The 24,999-nt window shown below is 42.9% G+C and overlaps 1 protein-coding gene across 1 annotated transcript; it reads left to right on the top strand.

The window, feature by feature from the left end:
* Positions 1-11,021: 11,021 nt before the first annotated feature.
* Positions 11,022-15,029, top strand: LOC114472059 (stathmin-like). Its single transcript, XM_028461131.1, has 5 exons — positions 11,022-11,148; positions 12,278-12,319; positions 13,771-13,937; positions 14,037-14,228; positions 14,305-15,029. Exons 2-5 carry the CDS (start codon positions 12,304-12,306, stop codon positions 14,380-14,382), a joined length of 453 nt encoding a protein of 150 aa, XP_028316932.1. The 5' UTR covers positions 11,022-11,148; positions 12,278-12,303; the 3' UTR covers positions 14,383-15,029.
* Positions 15,030-24,999: the final 9,970 nt, after the last annotated feature.

Below are 24,999 nucleotides of genomic sequence, written 5' to 3'. Positions count from 1 at the left end.
CATGCATATGCAGGGTGGCCCCAAAACAGCCTGTTTTTAGGAGCATCATGCAAGTTAGGACTAAAACTCCACAAAACAGGTGAGTTTGGTAAAATAAACCTCAAATACTATGTTGTTGGGGTTCTTAGAAGAAATGGAAATGGGTGAAATATAGCATCATATTTGATCTTTAACCCTCCTATTAGCCTCAAATACTCCAATTTGTTGTATTAAGTCAACTTCACTTTGCAATGTTGTTTGAGTCTTTCATTATTCAGAAGTCTTTCATCAACCAAATAAAACAAGACATGCTGATGTCATGATGACAGGGTAAAGTGCATGTTACCTACTGGCACACAATGTAAACACATGCTGATTTTAAAGAGAAGCACAAATTGGGGAAACACGGGGCGTTATTATGAATCAATGCCTTTCCCATGACTATGTCGAAGCAGCAGCAGGATTTGTGTGCGAGGCTTCTTCCAGGACTGAACCTCCTTTCAGAATCATTCAGTCACGTTGGCCGGAGTACGAGCCTGACCCATTTTCTTTAGCCTATCCCCGCCTCCTCCACCATTCCCCAGAAAGCGATTGGATACAGTGGAGAGCTGCACGTCAGGCAGAGAAGAGACGTGCAGGAGTCTTCTGAGTTTGAGCTAAAATATTTCCCAGGTGGAGGGTGATGGGAATGATAGGTTTACAGGTTTCAGGCATTAGCAGGTAAACAAAAAAATAAAAATACAGCGACTTTTGCAGGAAGTGACAAATCCAAATGTGGATCATTACAGAATGTGCATGGATAAGTGTAGTGATCATTCTTTATGTAACCATGATGAGTTACATAATCCTTCTTCTCCAGGAGACTGCAGGCGATAGAAGTGATTCCAGCATCCCTGCCCCCCCCCCCCCCCCCCCCCCCACAGTTGAGAAATATGTTGGTAATTTTTTTTATTTAACTTATTTAATATAATATAAATGATGAAAAAAATAAAATTTACAGGAAAAATATAACTATAAATACAACGTATGTATTACTTCAAAAGGCAAAGGCATCCATCCCTTGGTCAGAAAAATTGATAAATAAACACTAATATTGAAAACTGTCTGTCATTAAAGTCTGTGCCGCAACAGACTGGTTTGTATTTGCAGTAGTGTATGTTGTTATGTTACCTAAAGAAAAATGTATTCCACTCTAAGACATCAGCGTTAAGCAGTCTCTTCATAGGCCTTGACCCCCACAGACGTGTGTCCACACACAACAAGCCTAAGGAGACCTAACAGATGGGACTCGTACCTACATAGCTGTGGGCAGTGTGAAATTGAAAAGCGCCTTTTTTCCAGTAATCCAGTCAGAGCAGTAACAACAGAGGTTGATTAGCCTTGAATGTTGGGATTAAAAATGTATGTGTGTCTGCCAGCAACGATAATGGAATTGTATTAATTCTGCTTGGTCAGCAAATCTAAATGGACCTTTAGGAGGAGTAAGAACTTTAACCCTCCTATTATCAGATAGCAACAACATAATCATTTTGCCATCCAAAGCCTTGTCTCAGTGTTGTCGTTATTTTTTTTAGAAGGAAACAAATGTTCAGATGTTGTAGTTTTCAATAAAGCAAAAAAAAATATTGCTTCAAAGTCACAGACAGATTTTTTTTAAGAAAAAACCTGTTTTCTCAGCTTTTTGCTCTGAAACTGGCAATTTGTGTAAAACTTGCTCTATTCAATGGCATTCAATGAAACAAGCCAGAAACATTTTTTTCTGATGAAAGTAGAGGTTTCAATCTTTCAGAATCTGGTGTCAGATTTCAGATATAGTCATAGTACAAAATATTCTGTGGGTCTGTAAAAATCAGTCAAAATGCTCAAAAATGTTTGGCACTGAGGGGGGTAGAAATTCTGAAAATGGCTGGCAGTGAATGAGTTAAGTGACTGAAATGGGCCAAAAAGCAGTCAAGAGTGGTCAAAAAAAAAAAATGGGCAAATAAAGAGGAACCAGGTTAAATGGGCAGAATGTTGCAATAGTGAAAAAGCAAAACGGGTGGTATTTCTTGGGCAAAAGTTAGCTTATTGGATGAAAAGTGGCCAAACAAATTTAAAGTAAGGACAAAAACTGGATAAAAGTGTCAATAAGAACTTGCAAAAATGGACAAAAAAATAAAAAAGGGATGTTTATTGACAAAAGGAAGCGAAAGTCTGAAAAAAGTGTTGGCCATAATGGGACAAAGGAAATAGGTAAAAAGGGGTTAAAACATTTCCCCCTTTTAGGGTTTTCTGGGGGAATAATAATTCAAATTCAGACAGACAAAGCCACATGTTGAGCATTAATGACTTGATAACGGCTTCTACATGGTGTCGCTGATGGAATGGTCTGGACACATAATGCCAGGGATGAATTTCTGTCCCAGTCCACTCCCAGACATCTCTACTCTGTTTTTAGTATAAAAGGATAATCAGCAAAACGCATACACGTGTAAACAAAGTCTAAACCCTTTTCTACCCAAATCAGAGCAAATCCTTTTCCCTACACACACACACACACACACACACTACACAAACAAAATAAATCCCTTCTCTCTCTCTCTCTCTCTCTCTCTCTCTCTCTCTCTCTCTCTCTCTCCATCCATCTGCCCTCCCCTTTCTTCTCTTCTGTCTGTCTCCCACTCGTCCTCCTTTGTCGTGTGAAGCACCAAACATCAGCCTGGGGGTGGGGTTGGGGGGGGCAGCGTGGCACGCCATCTGCTCCTCTTTGCCCTGGCTGTGCAGCTCTGCCATGTTTAGCTGATGAAGGGTGAACAGTTCATCAGAGCTCACACACCATGGCCGGCAGGAAACAAAACAACCCGAGCGAAGATCATGTGACATAAAAATTAGCGTATTTAGGGAGAGGTGTTCTTAAAGGTTTTATGTATTATGCTATTTTTCACCCATCCTCAATTGTTGTCATAACATCAACAACATAGTATTTGAGGTTTATTTCTCCAACTCGCCTGTTTTCTGGAGTTTTAGCCTCTGAAAAGTCACTTTAAGACCTATCCTAAAACCAGGCTGTTTTTTGGGCCTTCATGCACAGTCACTTCCTTTTCTTCCTCACCTCTTCTGACCATAGAAATAGTCCATTTAAGGTGATAGTCCATTGTTTTGTATCGGCTGCTAAAAATGAAACTGATTGTGAGCACTCACGCTGTGCCACAGGGAAGTAAGCTATCAGTTGAGTCAGTTGTTTCAAACACTCACCAGACCTGCTATGTCGCTCTCTTGCCAACCTCACCTCTTCTGACCATAGGAATAGTCCTTTTAATACGATAGTCCATTGTTTTGTTCAACCGCTGCATCGCATTAGGTCACAAACATGTAGAGATCATCCCGTAAAGGCATTACGATGGGGTTATACGGCTGCTAAAAATGAAACCACTTGTGAGCGCTCACGCTGCACTTCGGATTATCTATAAACTGAATGTAAAGATATTAACTGTGATATTAACCTGCCTCGCTATGCTTATTTTACCTGTGAGGTTGTTTGAGTGGGAGGAGCTTACATTCTTATATGGAGTAGGAGGAGCCAGGATTGTCAGGAGGAGGAGTTTCCCCATTATGACTCATAAGGGGGAAAAAATCTAATAATGCGTTCACATCGAATGCGTCTGCCGCACAAAATGCTCCGCAGGTTTCGCAGAATCCAAAAATGTCCCCATTCGCTTCATATGCGTGTTTGAAGTCAAGCACCGCCCACCAGCGACACATCCAACTCGGTGAGTTTCACCGCCTGCTAAAGCGAGGAGCTGCGCTATTTTTCCTCCTCTCATAAACATAAACCACCAGTGAAAAAAGCCAGTGTGATTAGCAGCTTATGCTATCCTAGCTCAGTGCCAACTTTCAAAGATGAAAACTACAGAGAGAACTTTTACCTGCTACTACCACCTCCTCGCTGATTCTCCTCCATGCCAAATCCTTCCTAGTCCGGTCCCGGTTATAAAGGCCGTGTCATACAGCTCCAGGTGGTCACGCACAGCTTCTACTCCATGGTTGAATGGGTGAACAGTGTTGACGGCCTGACGTCATCGTCAACAAAGATTCTGATTGGCTTTTGTCATGCAAAACAGTCAAAGCAGTTCAATATTTTCAACTTGAGCGAATGTGCAAATATGACGAAAAATTGGAGTGAGCTCGCACGGCTAATGCTCGACGCGCGGATCAACCGCACCGCCGCACAGCATTTGTGACCATCCAGTGTGAATGCAGCATAACTCTGACTAAAAGCTAAAGCTGACTAAAGCTGACTTTTTACAAAATATAATTACCAGTGTACAAAACCATTATAAGTGATTTTTTTCATATAATACTTGCCCCATAAAGTCGGACAATAAGATTACATCTCGTCTTCTGTTTATATAAATGAGGCTGATGTCAAATTACTCACCATACTGTGCGACATGTGTCAACAACAGGACAACATGAAGAGAAGTCACTATTGTTGAAACAGTTTGACTCTAATAAGCAGTAAATAAAGTTACATTTTGCTCAATCTATAATTATCTAATAAGGCTGGAGTCAAATTACACACATTAGATGCTGGATGTCAGCCACTCAGCAGTGCTGACAGAGAAGTTTCATGATTGCTGGCAATTGATCAGATGTGAAGAATGTTTTGACAAGGTAAACTTTTCTCTGTTTTGACATATGTTCATTTTATGAGCCTGGTGTCCAATTGCATAAGCTGGATGCTGCATAAGGAAGGAGGCAAAGCTTAGTGAAACATAATTATCCTACTGCTACCTTATCTATCAATCTTGCCGTTGTGTTGAGCCTCATGCAAGCAACAAGTTTTATTTCAACTGTCATCGTTCTGATGCTAACCATTGACAAGAACGTTAGATTCATATTTCCAGTTTTTTATTTATTATGTTGATTTATTGAATTTTTTTGTATTATTGTTATTGTATATTTTGTAAGGAGACATTATTTTCACTGGAATTTATTTATTTATTTTTTTTTTTTTTTTTAAGCAAAGATAAACCTTACACAACATGGAAGATTCCATCTTTTTTTTTAAGGGGGTTCGGATCACTATACAGATTCTGGATCAAATTCAAAAAAGCCAAAAATTACTATTTCACGTCATTGGTGAGAGATCTTTATGAAATTTGACTCAGATATCATTCAGATTGGATCCGGATTGTGAATTTCATTGAGATTTTTCCATAAAAGGTGCCGCCCACATTCGACCAACTGTATTGTTATTAATGGCGATGGAAATTTCTTACAAGCCTTTAAAGTGTGAATGATCATGATATTTGTTTTAACTACGTATTTTGATTTGATCTTTTATTTTTCTCTGTTTTTTTTTTTTTATATAATTGATGCAATTTTTTATAACCACAGTTTTAATCAAAATTTAAAAGAAACAATAGTCTTTTGCAATGATATTCTTACTGATGGGGTTTCATTTTAAAATAAAGTATCAAGAACTGTCACAATTTTGTCAAATTAGATCGGATAGTAAGTGAAAGATGAATCAAACCCATTGCTGTAAATTTACAGTAATCTACCAATGGATACCACTAAAGCAAAGCACCACATGAGCAACTAGTGGCCCGGGGGCCGCCCTTGAGGTAAATACAAGAAATTACTCCAAAAACACACAAAATAAAAGAAAAAAAGCAAAATAGGACAACAAACATACACAAAAGCACTAAAAAACAACAAAAAGAGAAAACACTGAAATTGCACAAAAGACAACAAAAATACACATATTTTCTCCAAAAACACACAAGACTACTACAAGTCCACGGAAAAATAACAGAAAAACTAAAACAACAAAAATACACCAAATAACACCCAAAACAAACACAAAATGAGTGAAAAATATACAAAATGACAACAAAAATACTCAAAATGAATCCAAAAATATACAAAAAAGCAACAAAAACACACAAAACCATTGTTCTCTCCCATATTAATGCGCACATCAGTCATTGATTTAAATGTTATAACATTAATGTGGACAATGTGGCCCTCGCTGTAATAGGAGCTGCCTATTACAGGGTCCTTGAATCATACATTTGTATGATTGTATTTGTGAATTTGTGGTTTTTATAACAAGTGCTGCATGAATCCAAATTACTATTACAAATATTGAGAGATTTTTTAGGATCTCTGGTTTCAAACCTCACAAACGCGATGCTGGCTGTGTTAAAGCTGGCTCATTCAAAATGAGAGCAAAACAGAGTTTTCTATTACTATAAGTAACTATCTCAAGGCAAGTTTTAAATTACAATGTGAATGTGAAGCTTCCTGATCAATCTGAAATAATAACAGTGGTTTTAAGATGAGAAGAAACAGGCCTTTGAGGTTTGGACTCTCGTCGTAATAAGGGGAAGCAATTGAAATTTTTTTGTAATGTGGTTACATGTGGATTTAACAATTATTCATCATCCTTAAATAAGTTTTGTAGGGGAAAAAAACCCCACAAGGCAAGTGCCTTTTAAACGCTTTGAGAATTTGGTCTTTAATAATGTTTTCTGTGTTATTTATACACATACTGACAGTTGTAATGATACGGAACCTTTAAGATTAGATATGGGCAACTGGCGGCCTGAGGGCCACATGTGGCTCTCTCTGTAACTTTGTGCGGCCCCCGAGTAGTTGCACAAAATAACAAAAAAATACACAAAAAGCCATGAAAAATACACAAGAATGACTCCAAACTCACAAAAATACAAAAAAATGACAGAATTTTTTTTTTTTAAATTGACTCAGGAAAACAAGAAAATATATAAAACGACAACAAAAATATACAAACCATTTGTACTTTCTAAATGCTGACATGAATGTTGGAAATGCTGCCCTCAGATCAGAATATCACATTTTTTGTGGCCCCTATTGTGATAAAAGTTACCCATGTCTCCTTCAGACAGGTAAAATCAAGCAGCTGAAAGTTGACTCAGACATAGTGAGACTGTACTGAAAGCATCTAATCTGATCAAGCCAAAGCTTTTCTCTGTGATCCAACAAAAGAAAGCAATATTTCTAACATAGCCCACTGAAACATCCTCATTGGATGCAGTTTGAACACTGGCACAAACCACAACATGGATTGACATCCACATGGCAGTGGTAAAAATAGATTCAACTCCAAGCCCCGTGGACACAAATATATTCAGCACAGCCTCAGCGTGACTGAACAAACACTGATCTGCTCCCCTTGTTGCCTGAATAAAGTTAAACTATAAATAGCCTGAGATCAAAGAGTCAGCGTTCGGTTGGTTGAAGCTGAAATCAGCACAAGCTTCATATACAGAAACACCTGAAAGGTTTGTTAGTGGAACTGTGGGAACACTTTGAAGAGTTTTCTCTCAAAACCTGTCTATTACTTGGCTCCAGGTTCAGCAATTTTAAAAGTGATGGTGTTCTAAGGGTAGGGCAATTTAGTTTATTAAATTAATTCACTAAAATCATGATAAAGCTGTTATTAGGTCAGTGATACTCAACATGTGGCTCATTATGTCGGAAACTTTTTTTTTTTTTTACCTTTTTCTTTGGTCATTTTGCAATTTCCTTTGTCCCATTTTCTCCTTTTTCCAATAAATTTGACACTTTTTTGTTTTTACAGATTTCAGCTTCCTTTTTCCTCATTTTTGCAAGTTCTTTTTGACACTTTTATCCAATTTTTGTCAATTCTTTAACAATTTTTGCTACTTTTCATCCAAATAAGCTACCTTTTGGCAGAAAAAATAACACTTGTTTCCTTTTTTTCCTACATTTTGCCTCTTTATGTTCCACATTTGTGCCCTTTTTCACTATTGTTTGCCACATTTTGCTCATTTAGGCTACCTTTTGCCATTACATAATACCTGGTTCCCCTTTTTTGTCAATTTTTTTTGCCACTCTTGACTGCTTTTGGCCTATTTTAGTCACTTTTCACTCTTTTCTTGCCACGTTTTTGCCACTTTCGGACCTTTTTTGGCCACCTTGTTACTCATTTTTTGTCACTTTACTCATCGCTGTTAACTCTTTGTTTACTGTCGTGGCACATTATGAGTTGGATGAACGCGTGCTGTTGACTATGTGCAGGATGATTAAGTGAGTGAGGAAAGAGTTCCAGAGTATTTCAGAAGTCCAGTCGGATATGCCCATCCATTTATTGTAACAAAAAGGTGTCGCGAAGATTGAAACTTACAATTTTTGTGGGTTATTGTTAGAACCAGCATGCCCGCACGTATGCATGCTGTATTGCATGGGTCAAACCATTTGCATCCATAGTGCCACTCCTGGCGCTAGATTGGCGCACCCCTTTAACCTTTGGCAGTGTCTATCCGTACGGTTGCCGTATCAATATACCAACATTCTATCCGTACGCAGCGCCCCTATTTGGCCAGTTTAGTAGGTCACGTGATAGGTCAGTCATTGGCCAGTTTAGGTCACTAAACCTTATCCTAACCCTAACCTTACTCTAGAAATTGTGGTGATATTGGGTTGTAACCGAACCCCAACCCTAACCCTAAACCTAAACCTAACCATAACCCTAAGACGCTACATACTCGTACTTCGGTAACCGTACCAATAGTATCAGGGGTTGTCCGTACATCAACCGTACAAATAAACCTTTGCTTAACCTTTTAGTGGAGCCCCAAAGTGCCCTCTACAGTGTGGGCTCCACACAGCGCAGCCTATGTCAAATGGCTGGGCTGTGATTGGCTTGATCACATTCAATCAATCTGAACCAACACGTTTTCAACAATGATCTCTCTGTAAAAAATGAGTGGGATGATTTTTGTTTTTAATGAAGTGCAAGCGTCGTATCCCCCCGTATCCCCGTATTCCCCACGGGTGAGACACGCCTGTTTGGCTCTAATAGGAAATCCAGGACCAAAATCTATGAGAAATTTCTTCAAATATATGCTATAAAAATATGTTGCAGGAGGCCATAGTAGTAGTAGAAGGCTGCTTGGTTGTATTCAACTTATTAAACGTGTACTCCAGACCAATGAAAGAGTCTCAATTTCACCTCAATACTTACTCTATGAATCAATCCATTGTCAACATTGCCACAACACATGAAGTGGAATGAAATGATCTGATTATGAATGTTGGTTGGTTCCAAACATGTCGTCAATGTTTGTGGTCAGTTTGTCCAAAAATTGTTGTGGGGAAAGAAATCACACAAAATACGGGTAAAAGGTCGTGAAAAACTACAGTAGTTTTGTATTCAATATTCAATTAAGTAAAACATACACACACATTCACCCTACGTCACCACTCAGGGCTGCAAATAACACTTAATTAGCTAGATAATCCTATCATACCAAGTCTCCCTTTAACATAAATAAATAATTAAAAAAACAACAAAAAATATAAAACACACCAAACCCACCCAAAAGAAAAAAAATTATAATTAAAATTACAACTGCAAAGTGACTTATTAAGAGCAACAAAAAGAAAACAATAATAAAAAAAAAATAATAATTTTAGAGACCTATTTAATTAACCCTCCATCTGTTTACTCACTTATAATTTTTGCCAAATTTTACATTTTATTTAAATTAGGATCTGAATAAATCATAATATTACATGTCTTTTGAAATGCAAAAAAATACCTAACTAGTCTTTTACTATGGTCTACTGCCGGTGGTCATTCATATACATTAATGTATATAAGTCCCTCCTTCGTCCTATAGACCCCTATACAAATGGAAACGATCGCTGAGTGCTCCCAGCCAAAAGGCTTCAACTTCCTGTTTTTGAAGCTGTCAATCAAAGTTAATGCAGAACTGTGCACGGAAACAAGGCCGCGCGTCACAACAGCAAACATGTAAATATAATTTTGGCTCTTATCTGACCCATAGACCTATATCAATGCGACACGATACGACCTTGTTATGTTCCGCGTTGCACGTGCAGAAAAGTAGAGGCGTGGCTTCTGGTAGATTGGCAGAGAACCGCCAGCTCAAACATCAAGACACCTGAACCAGAAAGGAGAGCCCTCTGAGGGCGAGGAGAAAGCACAGACTGCAGGAAATTATATTTTAGAAAAATGGCAGCGCCCACCGTTAGACGTAAAGAGTCACTTTCTCCTTAAGTTTTACTTTTATGTGTCGTTTAAATTGGCATGTGTGTTACTAAAAGTGCAGAATAACTCTGTAGTGGTATTTCCATCCCTACTTTGTTCATTTGAACCCCATTCTGCGTAAGTAATGATACCCGTATCATTGTACTCTCTACAATCTACTGTTCTATGAAGCATGCAGGATTCACCCCGCTGATGCACTCAAGTCCTAAGAGGTAACATATTTCTTCAGAAAGCATTTTTGCTCCTCAAAAAATATAAAAACAAACATCCGCTTGCTGTGGCCAGCCACGTTTTCCGAGCTTACTGAATAAAACGCATTTATCTCAGAGGTCGGAACTAACGACCCAGATCTTTCCAGTGTCATGTACTGAGTGCGCATCGTACTGAGATTGTTTATGCGCATATAAGCGCATGCGCACATGCGCACTACCGCAAAAAGAATTTTTGCTAAAAAAATAATAATAATCCATTTTTGTTTATTTTTGTTTTCAAAGTGAAGGAATACGTGTCTTATTTGTTTAATGGATTATGTTAGGGTTAGGGTTATAATCTCAGTACAGAGGTAAACTCAGATGTTGAAACCGGGTTCCGAGTGCAATTGAATTGAAAAAAAAAATTTAAACGCAAAAAAAAAAAAAAAAAAAAAAAAAAAAAATTCTACATTTGTTCTTGCTTATTTATGGGTTCGATGGCAATAAATTCGGCTAGTTTAAATGCAATTCTGTGACTGCAATTGTCCTTACTATACACAAATCCTGTTTTTGGTGTATGTCTATTTTGGAGTTGTAGCCCCCAAAATGCACCAGCCGCCACTGATACAGTATATATAAATATATAAACATTGATCTTTAAATAAATAAATAAATAAAATCAGGAGAAAATATCGTCATTAAGCCTGTCTTCCTGGTAGCTTTTCCCCCAATGTGGAGCCAGCCAATCAGCGGAAGGAGAGGGCGTGACGTCGTGCACGGTTGGTCCATTTATGCGCGCGCCTGGCGTGAGGGTTCGAGCAGATTGAGGCGAGCACAGCACCTGCTGCGGTCACGAGGAGGCTGTGGTTGAGCATCTCCCGGTCAGACGGTCCGTTAAGCCTTTGTGTTTCGGTGAGTGTGAACGGCACAGCCTGCTTACAGAGCCTGTATGTGGGGGAAGAGATGTTTATGGGTCCGTTAGAGGCTCAGTTTGTCTGCTTGTCTGTGTCTGAGGGAGAGGCGGCTCATGGCGGGCTGCTTGTCTATTGTATCACTGCTGGCATCCACCCACATTCAAGCTGTTTTTGGACTTAAACACTACATTTTCTCATCTTAAATGGCACCTTTACACGCTAAACCAAATTAAAAATATAAATTAATAATTTATTTGACATTTTTGGGCACAAACGCCTCGTGTGCAGCCGTTTGTCACGTTACTGTCGAGCCTTTGTTTGTTTGCAGCTGCGCTTCAATCAGTATCTCTATCACTGTAGCTCTGGTTCATGTTAAATATCAGCTGTTCTATGAGAACTGCTGGGACTGGAAAACACTGTCATGGTTTGATTTAAAATGATTTAGGCTCATAAATGGCACGGGCTTTGTTTGGAACATGACTTGGAAGATAAAGCTGTTAAATGAAAGCAAAATGTGGTCCCATTGAACGTGTTTAATCTGATTAGCCCATGTTTTAGCCCATTGTCCAACACATGGCTTAAGGAACAGGTGCTCATCATCTAATGATCTACTCAATGGTCTCTAATGTGATCCATCATGGTGGTGATCCCAGACCAGTGACTGTCTGCTGCTGGTACTGAACACAGTGAGCAGCCCAGTCCCTCCCTGCTCCACCAGCCTTTTGTTTCAGCTAAACACTGCTGCTACTGGGCTTTAGAACACTCACACAGTGATATATTCATCACAATTCGACGCCCTCTGCCCTTTAATAACCTCCACTTAGATGTTAGACTCTCTGTTGTTATTTTCTGTTATAAATGAATAAAAAAAAAAAGAAGGTGATTCTTGAGGGCAGGGAAAAGGCAGTGAGTGATTGTTGTGAATTGATGGGCGGTGGTCACATGCAGTACCGCCCACGGCCACACAGTGGCGCCATTATCTATTAAACTGGTGCGTTTTCATGGATTTTTCCACTCAGCTTTTTAAATATCCACTAGAGGGCAGTGATGTATCCATGAATTAGGAGCTACATGACCAAATGTGACTGTCTTTTTTTAATTTATTTTTTTTTATTATTTTTCTCCAGATACAGTGACTAGCAGCACCCTCAAGATGGCAACCCCTGAAGGTGAATATGTTTTTTTTTTTGTTTTTTTTTTAATAAATTGTCAATTACATTTTTCCAATTACAAATAAGACTTCAATTTCATTGACTTGCTTTTTTTCAAATTACCTTCACAAATTGTTTCCCCAGAAGTCAATTATCAATATGGTTTTACTGAGCCTGAAATAAACCCATGAGACTTAACCTCTTTGTGTTAGCTTTCTGTTAGCGTCTCTTACAATGAGTGAGTTTTGACCAGTTTTGGGTCAATTAAAATTGTAATTAAAAATGAATTACAATTATGGTACAGTTGTAATTTCAAAAATCTGTTGTAATTGTGATTAAATTGCAGTTGAGTTCAGAAAATTTTCATTGTAATTGACATGAAAATTCTGTCAATGTAATTTATTATTCGGTGCAAGTAGGGAACCATGTTATAGTTCTACACATGTTACTAAATTATTTCATATCAAGCTTTCCCTCATTTTCACCATTTTGAAAAATATTAAAACCTATATTTTCATTGGTTAAGAAGCCTAACAAGGTAACAATAGATAAGCTAGATCAGGGGTTTTTTACACATTTTGCCACGGTTAAGCGTGACCCCCTTTTTTAGAATTCAAAAAAATTCAGTTTTTCAAAAAAGATGAAAACAACACAAACATAATTTTTTTTTTTTTTTTTTTTTTAAACTAATCTATATATTTTCCTGTGCTACATGCATTTCACAGCATACCTGTCGAAAGAAAAGTTTTTCAAAATAAAAGCCAAGTCCAACACGAGACATGAGTATTTATTTAATTTCGAAGAGCTGTCCGCGACCCACCCAGCACAGGTCCGCAACCCACTTTTGGGTCCCAACCCACCAGTTGAGAATCGCTGGGCTAGATGATGGATATGTCTTAAGTGTATTTTACAGTTGTTTTAGGGCCTGTTTATCAATATAGATGCTAACACAAGAGGAAGTTTAACTTTTATCAGGTTATTTATTTCAGGTTCAGTAATTGAGAAGGTAATTGTAATTTACTGAGGATAACCAATAATTTTAATTAGAAAAAATGCTGGTAATTCACCCCAACCATGGTTTTGACCCATATCTTAAATTGGCTGTAAAATGCACTAAACAATATTATTTTTTTTCCTTGTTAGGCTTCATTATTAATGAAAATATTGGTATTAATGTTTTGGTGTAGCTTTTTCTGAGTCATTAATAGTATGCCTCTAAATTTCTCTCTTTTTAATTTTTTTTTAATATTGTAAAATTATTCTGAAGAGAACTGTTGGGTACTGGGGAAAAGCCATTTAACTACTTGCCACTAAACTGTAACATGGTTCTTCTGGTTTGTTTAATTAAATTGTAAATTTTATGGCAATGACAATCTTAAATTATTAAATCTAATTTATGAATACAACAGCATTTGATTCTTTTCCAATAATAAATACATCATAATTGTAACTTATTATCAATTGCTCAGACATTAAGGTCAAGGAACTCGACAAACGTGCCTCTGGCCAGGCTTTTGAAGTCATCCTGGGTGAGCCTGATGCCAAGGGTGAGTTCCCCCTGTCTCCCCCCCAAAAGAAGGACCTGTCCCTGGAGGAAATTCAGAGGAAGTTGGATGCTGCAGAAGAGCGACGCAGGGTTAGTATTTGGATGTTTCTGGTTCCATGAGTTTGTAATGCTTGATAATGTCCTGTTTCTCTGGTTACTGGTGTTGAACCCCATCTTGTTGGTTTCCAGAACCATGAAGCCGAGGTTCTGAAGCACTTGGCTGAGAAGCGTGAGCATGAAAAGGAAGTGCAACAGAAAGCTATGGAGGAGAACAACAACTTCAGTAAGATGGCTGAGGAGAAGCTCAATCAGAAAATGGAGGCCAACAAAGAAAACCGCACAGCCATTATGGCAGCTATGAATGAGAAATTTAAAGAGAAGGTTAGTGATCAGCAGTTTGCTCTGTGAATGTGTGTGTGCTGTAAAGATGCTAACAAGGATGTTTTCATGATTTCAGGATAAGAAGCTAGAGGAAGTGCGAAAGAACAAGGAGACCAAAGAGCCTGGCTCAGAAGAGGGAACCTCGGAAAACTAACACTTTCACACTGGGGATTGTATAGGGTTTTTTACGTATCCAAAGAGTTTCTTTTTTTCCCCGGCCAGTATTTTTGTTTTTCACAACTCACCTCTTTTGAAGTACGAGTTCCACTTTGTGAATTCTTCCATTCTCTTACTCTTAAGTGTACTTGCGCTTACATGTGGCTCATGTTGTTTTTGCTCTCCCCTTTGTTTAGACCCTCTGATCTGTTGCTCGTCTGTGCAGCTTTTGCCCTTCTTGGAAAAAATGTATTTAACCTATTTGAGGAAGCATGTTTCCACGTATTGGTCTAATTGTTTCATAGTGCATTTTAAAAAATAAATAAAAATCTAACGTAGCAAAGGTTGATCAGGTGTCGCTGTTCTCCATGCAGGTGTGACAGTGCAGCTTCGCTAATTAGATTCTGCTCCTGTGGGTCATGTCTTCATGCAATGGCAGTTTTCTTTGCTTTAGTAGTAATGTGGGGGGGGGGGGGGGTGAGCTGTCGAGCACATGACATGTTGCTGTGAATTAACATGTCGGACATGAGCGGCTTCTACACATGGAGTTTAAAAGAGCAATACACTTCCATCTCATAGTTAAAGTGGCTAGTTGACTTGAACTGTTGTACTAAAACAAAATAAAGAAAACAAAATGACTGAGAACTGTCATGAGTTTGTCTTATTCTGATTGTTGGTGCTGCTTTAGAAAACAAGCTAGAGGGTTTACTTCCTCTAACACCTGGTGTATGGATACGCAAATTGTAATAAGGGATACTAATGCCAACATTAGATGAATGCTAGTGCTACGTTAATGCTAATGTATTATGATATGACAATTATACGATATGATTGTCTTTGGAGAGAGCAGACGTGTTTTCATTTGCTCCAATAACACGACCTTGGCTACAGCTGAACAGCCTGAAAAATTGGGCCCAAGACTGAAGGAAAATGGTGAAAAAACCGCAGGGAGGCCCTTCAGAGCCCAATTGGGGTTTGGAAGAGGTCAAGGAGATGATACGCGAGGGCCTACGAAACCTGTCTGCCGAGATAAAGACGCTGGAAAACCTGCAAAGGTACTGAAAGAAAAGAATGAAAGAAATGCTGAAGAGATAAAATTGTTGAACAGCTGGAACAAAAGGAAAGAGAAAGATGTCATCACAGGCCTAAAGATAAAACCCAGGAGTTACGCGAGTGACAAAGAAACAAAATCGACTGAACAACAGGTCATTGACTACCTGGAGTCGAAGGACATTGTCCTGAACCCTGACAACATCAACTCCTGCCATCTCCTGCCAAAGAAAAATGATAACAGAGCTGTAAAAATAACCTTCACGAATATGAAATTCAAAGAAGAACTACTGAAGCAAGGAAATAAACTGAAGGGACCGAAGGTGTACATCAATGAAAACCTGACGAAACAAATGCAAGCATTGCACGGAAGGCACGCCAAATAAAAAAAGGAGGAAAAATTGTGAGGACGTGGACAAGAAACTGCAGAATTTATATCACACCACTGGGAGAAGAGAACGGAAAACCAATCCTCATCAAAACGATGGAAGACTTGGGAAAATACGAAGGATCCACCTAAACAACAACATCACTGATGGTAATCATGGATATGGACCCAGATCTATATAAACACTGGAAACAAAACTCAGACTGTGATTATTTTAACGGAGACCTGAATTAAATGTGGAAACCAAGAGTAAAAAAGTCTGTCATTTATTCATTTCAATTGCTAGGTGGTGGGGTGATTAAGGATTACATTAAATTTCAATTCAAAATGTTTATTGTCATATGTGCAGTTAGAAACACGTTTTCCTGTACAATGAAATTACTACCTTTCTTATGAACTAAGATATAATACAATGAAATTACTACCTTGCTTATGAACTAAGATATAATAATGTGTTTATACAAGTTAAATCTAACAGTGGAAAATACAACACTGCCAACAGAACTAACAACAGCTGGATTAACCTTGATGTAGAGACAAAACAAGCTGCAAACTTGTGTGTCCAAAAGAGACATTCCCGAGTGGTGACATTATGGATGAAAAGAGAAAAACCTTCCAAACACCTTCGAAAGAGGAACTATTCTTGAACTGGAGGAATGCTAACAACGTCTGGCAGGGAACAAGGCCAACACGAACAACGATAGAGAGGAGGAGGAATAAAAACAAGACAACACTGACTACAGATGAGAATACACAAAAAAGGACTGTTCAGAACAACTCAAGAATGGTTGACCAGAGAGACATGTAATCCCATGTAAATTTGCGATGGTAAAACGGGACGGGACCCAGATAAGCAAACTGCTTCTCTCGTCTCCTTTTTCGGCATGTACAAAAAAAAAAAAAAAGTGAATGTAACCATGTCGGAAATAAACTGAATAAATAAATAAAATAAATAAATGACGCGTCTGCAGCAGCACTGTTACATCTTGGAATGGTGCTGGTGGAGGCAGCGGTGTATGGGCATGTAAGGGATAATATATTGTTAGGTTGTTCTAGTAAAATAAATGCAGACAGGATAGACAGAACCATTGATATGACTCTAGTGTTCCTAGCAACAGCCTGTTACACAGAAAAAAACAGACTTACTGCAGTAATTGATGGTTTAGAAAGAATACAGCATCTGTTAGAGCTAATTAAAGGCCTAATTAATGATGGCATTTTTTGTTGTAGAAATGGAAACGGAAAGGTCCGCACTCTGCAGTGAGCACTTCAGACAGATGGCTTTGACAGAGCAAATTAGAGAGTATATAATTACAAACATTGCAATGTTGGTCAATAAAAACCGGAATATTTTCTGGGTTCCTTTTTTCTATTGTCTATCATGTCTGACGTTTGTTACAAACAAACCCCTTGAGAATTGAGCGATTTATGAGGACCTTAATAGTGTAAGCACATCATTCCTCTATAAATGTAATGCACTGTAGGAGCCAGTGCCACCTTTCCAAGATGGCTGCCCCGTCGACGCATCGCTCTAGTGGGCTGCAGCGGTCAATGTGGCGTCTATGTATATAATGTCTATGGTGTTAATGCTAGCAAATGATTTTTTTTTTTTTTTTTTTTTTTTACCTTGTCTGCACATGCTTTCGAAGGTTAACACTACAAGAAGTGCAATCTTTTGACAGCAATGCATATTTTATTATTGCAATTAAATAAATTTATTTATTTCATTGCAATAATTGTGACCGTCACCAGCCCTCCCTAGGGAAGGGTAAGAAGAATACTTTATTAAAGGGAGGATGTAAAAAGAGAGGGCAGTGTTACACCAAGGTGAGGGGTTGGAGGGGGGTGGGGAAGTTAACAGGGAAGAGGGATACAAGATAGGATATGGAATGGGTGAGGATAGTTTTAAGTGATGCGATGTGAAATTGTGGTTGTGTATATTGTGTTTATTGTTGTGTTTGTCACAAGCCAGTTTGGTGACCAGTGTGTGGTTTAGGAATAATGGTGGTGGCTGTGAACAGAGGAAGAGGTGAGTGGAAATTCCATAAAACAGGTATTTGGGAACAACGTGTCTAAGGTTGAGCCCAGTATGAGTGTTATCCCACAGCCCAAGGCCAGTGCATCCATGACAAATGTATTTCCAAAGTACCGCCACTGCAAAACCCAAGAGCCGCCCCCGGGCCCGAAGAAGCAGTCAGGCCAGCAGCAAGAGCAGGCAGCCTAAGGGCCCCCGGCGACCACCCCACGGCCAAGCAGTCCCCCGAATGCCCCCAAGATCCCAAGCCGAGAGGCAGCCATCGCCCCCCCATACACACCCGAGAAAGCCCCAAGGAGACAAGGACCCAGCGCACCACGCCACCGATCCCACCCCCAACCCCCAGACCCCCCACCCCATCGACCCCCCCACCCCCCCACCCCACCCCCGCGCCTAACCCCCCGAGGGAGGGCCCAGAGAACTCCCTGCCCGAGGCCCCAGCGGGGAGCCGAAGCCCACACCCAGACAGACCAGAACCGCGCCGAACAGGCAGCCAGTGGGCACCCGCCGGCGAGCCCAGCAGGGGCCCGACCCCAGGCCAGAAGGACCCGGAACGGATGCAGCACCAGGAGCAGCCCGCCCAGGGAGGACGACCACACCCCAAGCCGCATAAGGCACCAGGGGGCCGCTGGGAGTCTCCCCGCCGGCCCCCAGGCACCCCAACCTAGCCCCCCACGGCGCCCCAGATCACCCTTCACTGATGCCAGCCCGCGCCACGAGCTTCAGTTTCTTTTTTTTTTTTTTTTTTTAAAGCCAGGGCCCCCCTCCAAGGGCCAAGCACAGACCGCCCCGCCGGGATGTGGCCCCCTATTCCGGCCCCCGACACCCTACCTCACGGGCCTGCCCAAGCAGGGCCGTACCAGTAGGTACGCAAGGGCGCGGCACGCGCCACCCGCCCCGAAGACCCCCGCCAGGACCGGGCCCGGCCAGCAGGCCAAGCACCCCCGGGCCCCAGGAGCACCCCCCGGGACCAGGACCCCCCAAGGGCAAGCCCCCGGGCCAAGCCCCCCGGGACGCATCCCCCACCCCCGCCCGGGACCCGGCCACGGCCCAGCAGGACCGCCACAGCCCCGGACCAGCCCACGGCCAGCAGCCCAGGGCCCGCCGTCCCCCGGACAGCGCCAGCCACGGAGCAGCGCCCCCCGGCCGGCCGCAGAGCAACCGGCGATCCCCACCGCGGGGACGGAGGCACCCCAATGGCACACATCAAGTGCGGGACAGCAGCCCCCAGCCAAAGATGCCCCGGACCCACCCACCAGTCCGCAAACGGCAGGATAGACCACCAGGCGTCCGACAGCAACCTCCACCACCGGAACAGCTAGCGCCGCCCCCCAGTAAACAGCAATCACCCCGATGGCGCCAAGCAACCCCGCCCCAACCCCGGCGAGGACACCAGCACCCCCCCCAGCACACCCACCCCCCAACCGGCGAGGCAGGCCGCCCGGCCCGCACACCGCGGGGCCCGCCCCCAAGGCCACCAGGAGACAAAGCAAGCACCAAGCCACACCCAAGGGGGAGAGGCACCCCCGCGCCCCACCCGGCCGACACAGCCCGGAAAGACCCCCGCCAAGGAGAGACCCCGGCAAAGCCCCCCCGAGACCCACCGCCACGCCCGACCGCACCATCTTGATGTGCTTTTACTCTATGCAGTGGCCCAGCCATCAACAGAGGGGCCAGGCCCCCACCGGAGAGGCCCAAATATGTGTACCAACCCACCACCCTGTTATGGTGCCTCTCCATTCCCCAATGGAGAGGCACTTCCCGATCCCCTGTGTGAATGTGTGTGTTTGGTGAATGTATGGGGTGTAATTAAAAGAAGGGGGATGGAGGGGAGCGGTGCTCCCCCTCCAGCCTCTGTGGATTATGTGTATGTGGTGTAATAGGCCGGAGGGTGTAAATGATGATACACCCTCCGGGGGGTGACATGTTGAGATGCGATTAAAATTGGAGGGATTAGTAGGGCAACTAGAGGTGGGAGGGCCGCCCCCAGCCACTACATAGTAACACAGGTGGCGGCCCCCTCCACCCCCAGCCCCACCATCCAGCCCCCCAAGGGTTGGGTATTGGTGTGTGGGGGCATTTTGTGAGTGAGCCAGACCAGCTGGGAGTGGGGTGAAGTGAACATGTAGGAGGCCTGTCCAGTGTGAGCCGGGCCCGTCCGCGTGGCGGGCCACGCGAGAGGGTAGATGGCGCAGACGGGCAAGTGGCACTGCGGCCCCGGAACAGCACAGCCGGAGACCCCCCCCCACGGCACCCCCAAGACCGCGCCGGCCCCGCGGAGCACGGCGACACCCCCCACCCCCGGGCACAGCCAGGCACCAACAACATCCCCCGGCGCCCCAGGGGGCGACCCCCGCCGCCCGCCGGCCCGGAGCAACGCCACCACCCCGCCACCAAGGGGAGCGGCCGAGCAGGGGGGAGGCCCATGCCCGCACCAGGGCCCAGCAAGGCCCACCCGGCGCCACGATACAACACTCCTCCACCGGGAGGCGGCCCCGGCCCCCCCGACGAGAGAGGACGCCATCCACCGCCAAGCAGGGCCATCCCGCCAGCCACGGACCGGCAAGCCAGAGTACCGAAGCACCCCCAGCCCGGAACTGCCCCCCCACACCAACGGCGCCAATAGAGCCCCCCCCCCCCCCCACGGAGGGCAATCCCCGACGACCCACGCACCGGCACGAGACACCCCCCCCGACGCCAGCACACCCCAAACAACAACGGGCCCAAGGCCACCAGCCCCGCCCCGCCCAAGGCTGCGCAGCGCCGCCACGAGCCGCGGCCGGTCCCCGGGCAGATGGCCGGAGAGCACCTCCCCGGACACGTAGCCCAAGGATCCGCCCCCCGGGGCACCCCCGCCCCGGAATCGCGCCCACGGCGCCCGGTGCACCCAGCCAGCAGACCAGCCAATCCCAACGCGGATTCCACCGGGCCAGGAACCACGCGCCGCGCCCCCCGCACACCCGCCCAATACGACCCCCGGGGAGGCCCCATAGCACCCCCTCACCCCACCCCCTAGCCATAACGTCCCCACCCCGGCCATTGCGGTCGTGCAAAGAGCCCCCGAGGGGCCCCCGCCTGGCTCGTCGCGCAAGCGACATCCCTAGCAAAGGTGCGCCCAGGGAGCCAAGCCACGGACCCGCAAGGGCCGACGGAGCAACCCACAGCCACCACCCCGCCACCCAGCAACCCAGGAGGCAATCGCCGACCCCGGGCAGCAGGCCACCCCCAAAGCTACCCCACCCCGGATCCCCCCGGACCGGAGCCAAGGTACCCCACCACCCCAGGCCCCCAACGAGACCACCCCCCAGCCAAACCCACCCGGCACGGCAACGCCCGTCCCCCAGGCGGGAGCCACAGCCCCCCCACCAGTGCCCCAGGCCAACGGGAGCCCCCCAAACCCAACCCCACAGGATGGCGGGCGCAAGAGCAAAGGAGGAGGAGGGGGGGGAGGACGAGGACAGGGGGACAGGGAGCAAGGGGAAGGAGCGGCAGGGGAGCACGCAGGGCCCCAGCCCCAGAGACCAACCAGATGCGCATGCAAGGGGCAACGGCGCCAAATCAAACAGCCCCGGGACCCCGTGAACACCCAGAAGGAATGCACACCCGTGCTGAGGCAACAAGGCACCCCGGCAACCCACCCCAGCCATCCTGACCAAGACCACCCCAGAGGCCCAAGGCGGCCCCGGGCGTACAGTTGGGCTAGTGCGTTAGTAAAGAGTGGTGCTGGCAGTCGCTTGCAGGCTAGATCATCAGGCTTTTAAAAATTTAGATTTAATGCAATTAAAAAAGGAGTCCAACGCTCCTCAAAGCACGTTATTTTTTTTTGTTTTCTGAGAGCAGATATCTTTTCCATGGAAATAAATTCTGTGAGGAGATTTTGCCATTGGTTTATGTTTAAGGATTTTTTGTCTTTCCAATTTAGTAATATTGTTTTTTTTGCTATGGCTAGTGCCGCAAGGATTGATTGTGATTGGTTTGCTGGAGGTTGAAGCATTGTCAGGTCTCCAATCAAACAAAGATTTGGAGATAAAGGAATTCTGTAGTCCAAAATGGAGGACAGTTTTTCAGTGATTAGAATCCAAAAGTGTTGAACTGGGGAGCAAAGCAATAAGGCATGTAAATAGGAATCCGCTGTATTCTGGGTGCACTGAGAGCAGATGTCTGTTGCTGAGAAGCCCATTTTATGCATTTTCTGTTGGGTAATGTGGGATCTGTGGAGGACCTTGTATTGAATTAGCTGAAGGTTTGTGTTTTTTGTCATCTTAAAAGTATTACAACAAATTTCTGCCCAGAAATCAGTGCTCGGGGTGATTGAGAGTTCGGCCTCCCACTTCGCGATTGGTAAGTAATTACAGTTAGTGTTCGAAAGCGCTCTGTATATTTTTGAGAGTTTTTTTTGATTTTGTTGAGATTTTTTTCATATATATAGCCAGTTCTGGAGGTTGTAACGTAGTTAAGTCTAGTGGAGTGGTTTTCTTTATTGTCTCTGTTACTTGTAAGTACTGTAGAAAGTTACTTTTATTATATCGAATGCTTGGGGTTAGATTGTTATATGACCTGATCTTGTCATTTTCAAAAAGGTCTTGGAGATGAGTGATTCCACTCTCTTCCCATGTCTTCAGATAGAGTGGTGTTTTTTTATTTTTAAAGTCGGGGTTGTGCCAGATTGGAGGAGAGTATACTAGTTTTTAATTGGCCATTTGTGATGTCCAGGGCTTTCCACCATGCAGTCAGTGTGGAGGCAATTAGTGGGTTTTTAAAGCAGTTGTGATGTTTGAGGGTCGCAGTGATAAAAGGGAGATCAGAGAGTTTAATGTGTTTGCAGTCTAACTGTTCTATTTCTAGCCAGGTGTTGTAGTATTCTTTTGGATTTAGCCATTCTGTTAAATATAGTATTTGGTTTTGCTAAGTAATAATGCATGAAATAGGGGCTTCTAAACCACCCTCGTCTTTGTTTTTTGAAGGGTAGAAAGGCTTATTTTAGGTTTTTTATTTCTAGTATAGAATTTTGTAGTTGTAGAATCTAATCTTTGAAACCATTGTTTTGGTGGTTTTAGTGGTATCATTGAGAACAAGTAGTTTATTTTTGGTAAGATTTTCATTTTAACTGAGGCTATCCTGCCAAGTAGTGAGATGGGGAGATTGTTCCATCTCCGCAGATCTTCTGTGACTTTGTCCAACATCGGATCATGATTTAGTTTAATTAATTCATTTAAGTTTGGTGATATATTTAAGCCTAGATATTTAATTGTATTTGTGGTGGAGGGGTGTTGTGGATTTTGGTGTGCAGGATTCCAAGAGTTTTTTGTCAAAGGGAGGATTGATGATTTTGTCCAGTTAATGGAATAGTCTGATAATTTAGAGAAGCTGTTTATTAGATTAAATACTTCCTCTAAAGAGGATTGCGGTTCTTCCAAATAGAGTAAAATGTCATCCGCGTAGAGATTAATTTTGTGTTCTGAGATGGATGAGTGGATTCCTTTAATAACAGAGTTCTGACGTACAGCTGCTGCGAGAGGTTCAACGAATATTGCAAAAGCAAAGGTGAGAGTGGACAGCCTTGTCTGGTTCCCCTCTGCAGTGTGAAGCTTTGGGATGTTATTTTGTTTGTGGTTACTGAGGCCTTAGGTTATTGTACAGGGTGGAGATCCATTGTATGAATGATTCTCCGAAGCCAAATTTGCCAAGGACAGTTAGGAGGAATGACCAGTTTACTCTATCAAATGCTTTTTTCTGCATCGAGTGACAAGATTATTGTTTTCTTTTTAGAGTTCTGTGCCATGTTGATCACATTAAACAGTCTTCTCACATTGTCTGTGGAGTGTCTATTTTTAATAAAACCTGTCTGGTCTTGGTGTATAATTGACTGTACTACTTTCTCTAACCTGGATGTGAGTGCTTTGGAAATAATTTTTAAGTCTGTGTTAATAAGTGAGATGGACGATAGCTTGAGGGTAATATGGGGTTTTTGTCTGGTTTAAGTAACAATTTAATGTTCGCTGTATTCATGTGACCTCCAACATGCCCTTTATTTTTTATCTCTGTTACTACTCTGAAAAATAGTGGAGCCAGCATTGACCAGAAATGTTTAAGGAATTCAGCAGGGAACCCATCTGGACCTGGTGCTTTGCCTGTTGACATGCTATCTAAAGCATTTTGTAATTCTTGTAAGGTTAATGGTGAGTCTAAGGTGGTTTTCTGATCTATAGTGAGCTGTGGTAGGTTTAGTTTATTAAGAAAGGTTTTAATATCTTCAGGGTCAGGGTTTAAATTTGATGAGTATAAGTTTTGATAATAATCATGAAAGATGTTATTAATGTCCTGAGGTAAGTTTAAAGTTTGACCTGCGTTATCAGAAATTGCTGCTATAAAGGAATTTTCTTTACTATGTTTGAGCTGATTTGCTAAATATTTGCCTGATTTATTATTGTAGTCAAAGTTTTTGTATCGTAATTGTTGCAAAATGAAGTCGGTTTTTTTAGATAAGATGATAGCAAATGATAATAGGTTAATGCTAACACCAGGCTAATGCAATGTTCAATGACGCAGGCCAGCACCTGCATCCTCACTGGCATTTTCTTCAGGAAATGCAAATATGAAATGTATAATATTCTACTACTACTATTCAACATGGCTGTCTAGCTACATTGTATATGACATGTTTTTAAGTTTGCAGGAGTAGGGGGGTACATGGCTTCATGTTAAAAGTCTGAAGGGGTACGGGACTGTGAAAAGTTTGGGAACCTCTGATCTGACATGTGTCAAAGTCAAGGCCCGGGCACCAAATCTGCCCCTCCAGATCATCCAATTAGGCCCGCATGAGAAATTGTAAATGACAGATAAAACATGAATCATTGTATAAATTACCAAATAATTCAGTTGAAAGAACTCTAAAATTAAATTCTCTTTTCCTCAAATTAATCCACAAAATCTCCCCAAATTAAAAACAAAATGGTCAAAAGAATAAAGCAAAAGGACATTAAAGGATCTGTCACTTACTGCTTAAATCTTGTTGATGCCCTCCATACTTCACGTCTAATTTATAGCAAGTGCAAACTTGGGCAAATTAATGTTGAAATTGTTTATTTTCCCGCCTAAAACCTGCAGCCTACTTGTGATCGAACTGGTCCATATTTGGCCCT

Source organism: Gouania willdenowi, chromosome 11 (assembly GCF_900634775.1).
Source record: "Gouania willdenowi chromosome 11, fGouWil2.1, whole genome shotgun sequence".
Lineage (NCBI taxonomy): Eukaryota > Metazoa > Chordata > Actinopteri > Blenniiformes > Gobiesocidae > Gouania > Gouania willdenowi.
This window is presented reverse-complemented; position numbering and strand designations above follow the sequence as displayed.

Bases quoted from the DNA above. Each gene is read 5' to 3' on its own strand.
- LOC114472059 (XM_028461131.1), top strand. The intron at 13,938-14,036 runs GTTAGTATTTGG...GTTGGTTTCCAG, and splicing joins CTGCAGAAGAGCGACGCAGG to AACCATGAAGCCGAGGTTCT. The intron at 14,229-14,304 runs GTTAGTGATCAG...TCATGATTTCAG, and splicing joins ATGAGAAATTTAAAGAGAAG to GATAAGAAGCTAGAGGAAGT.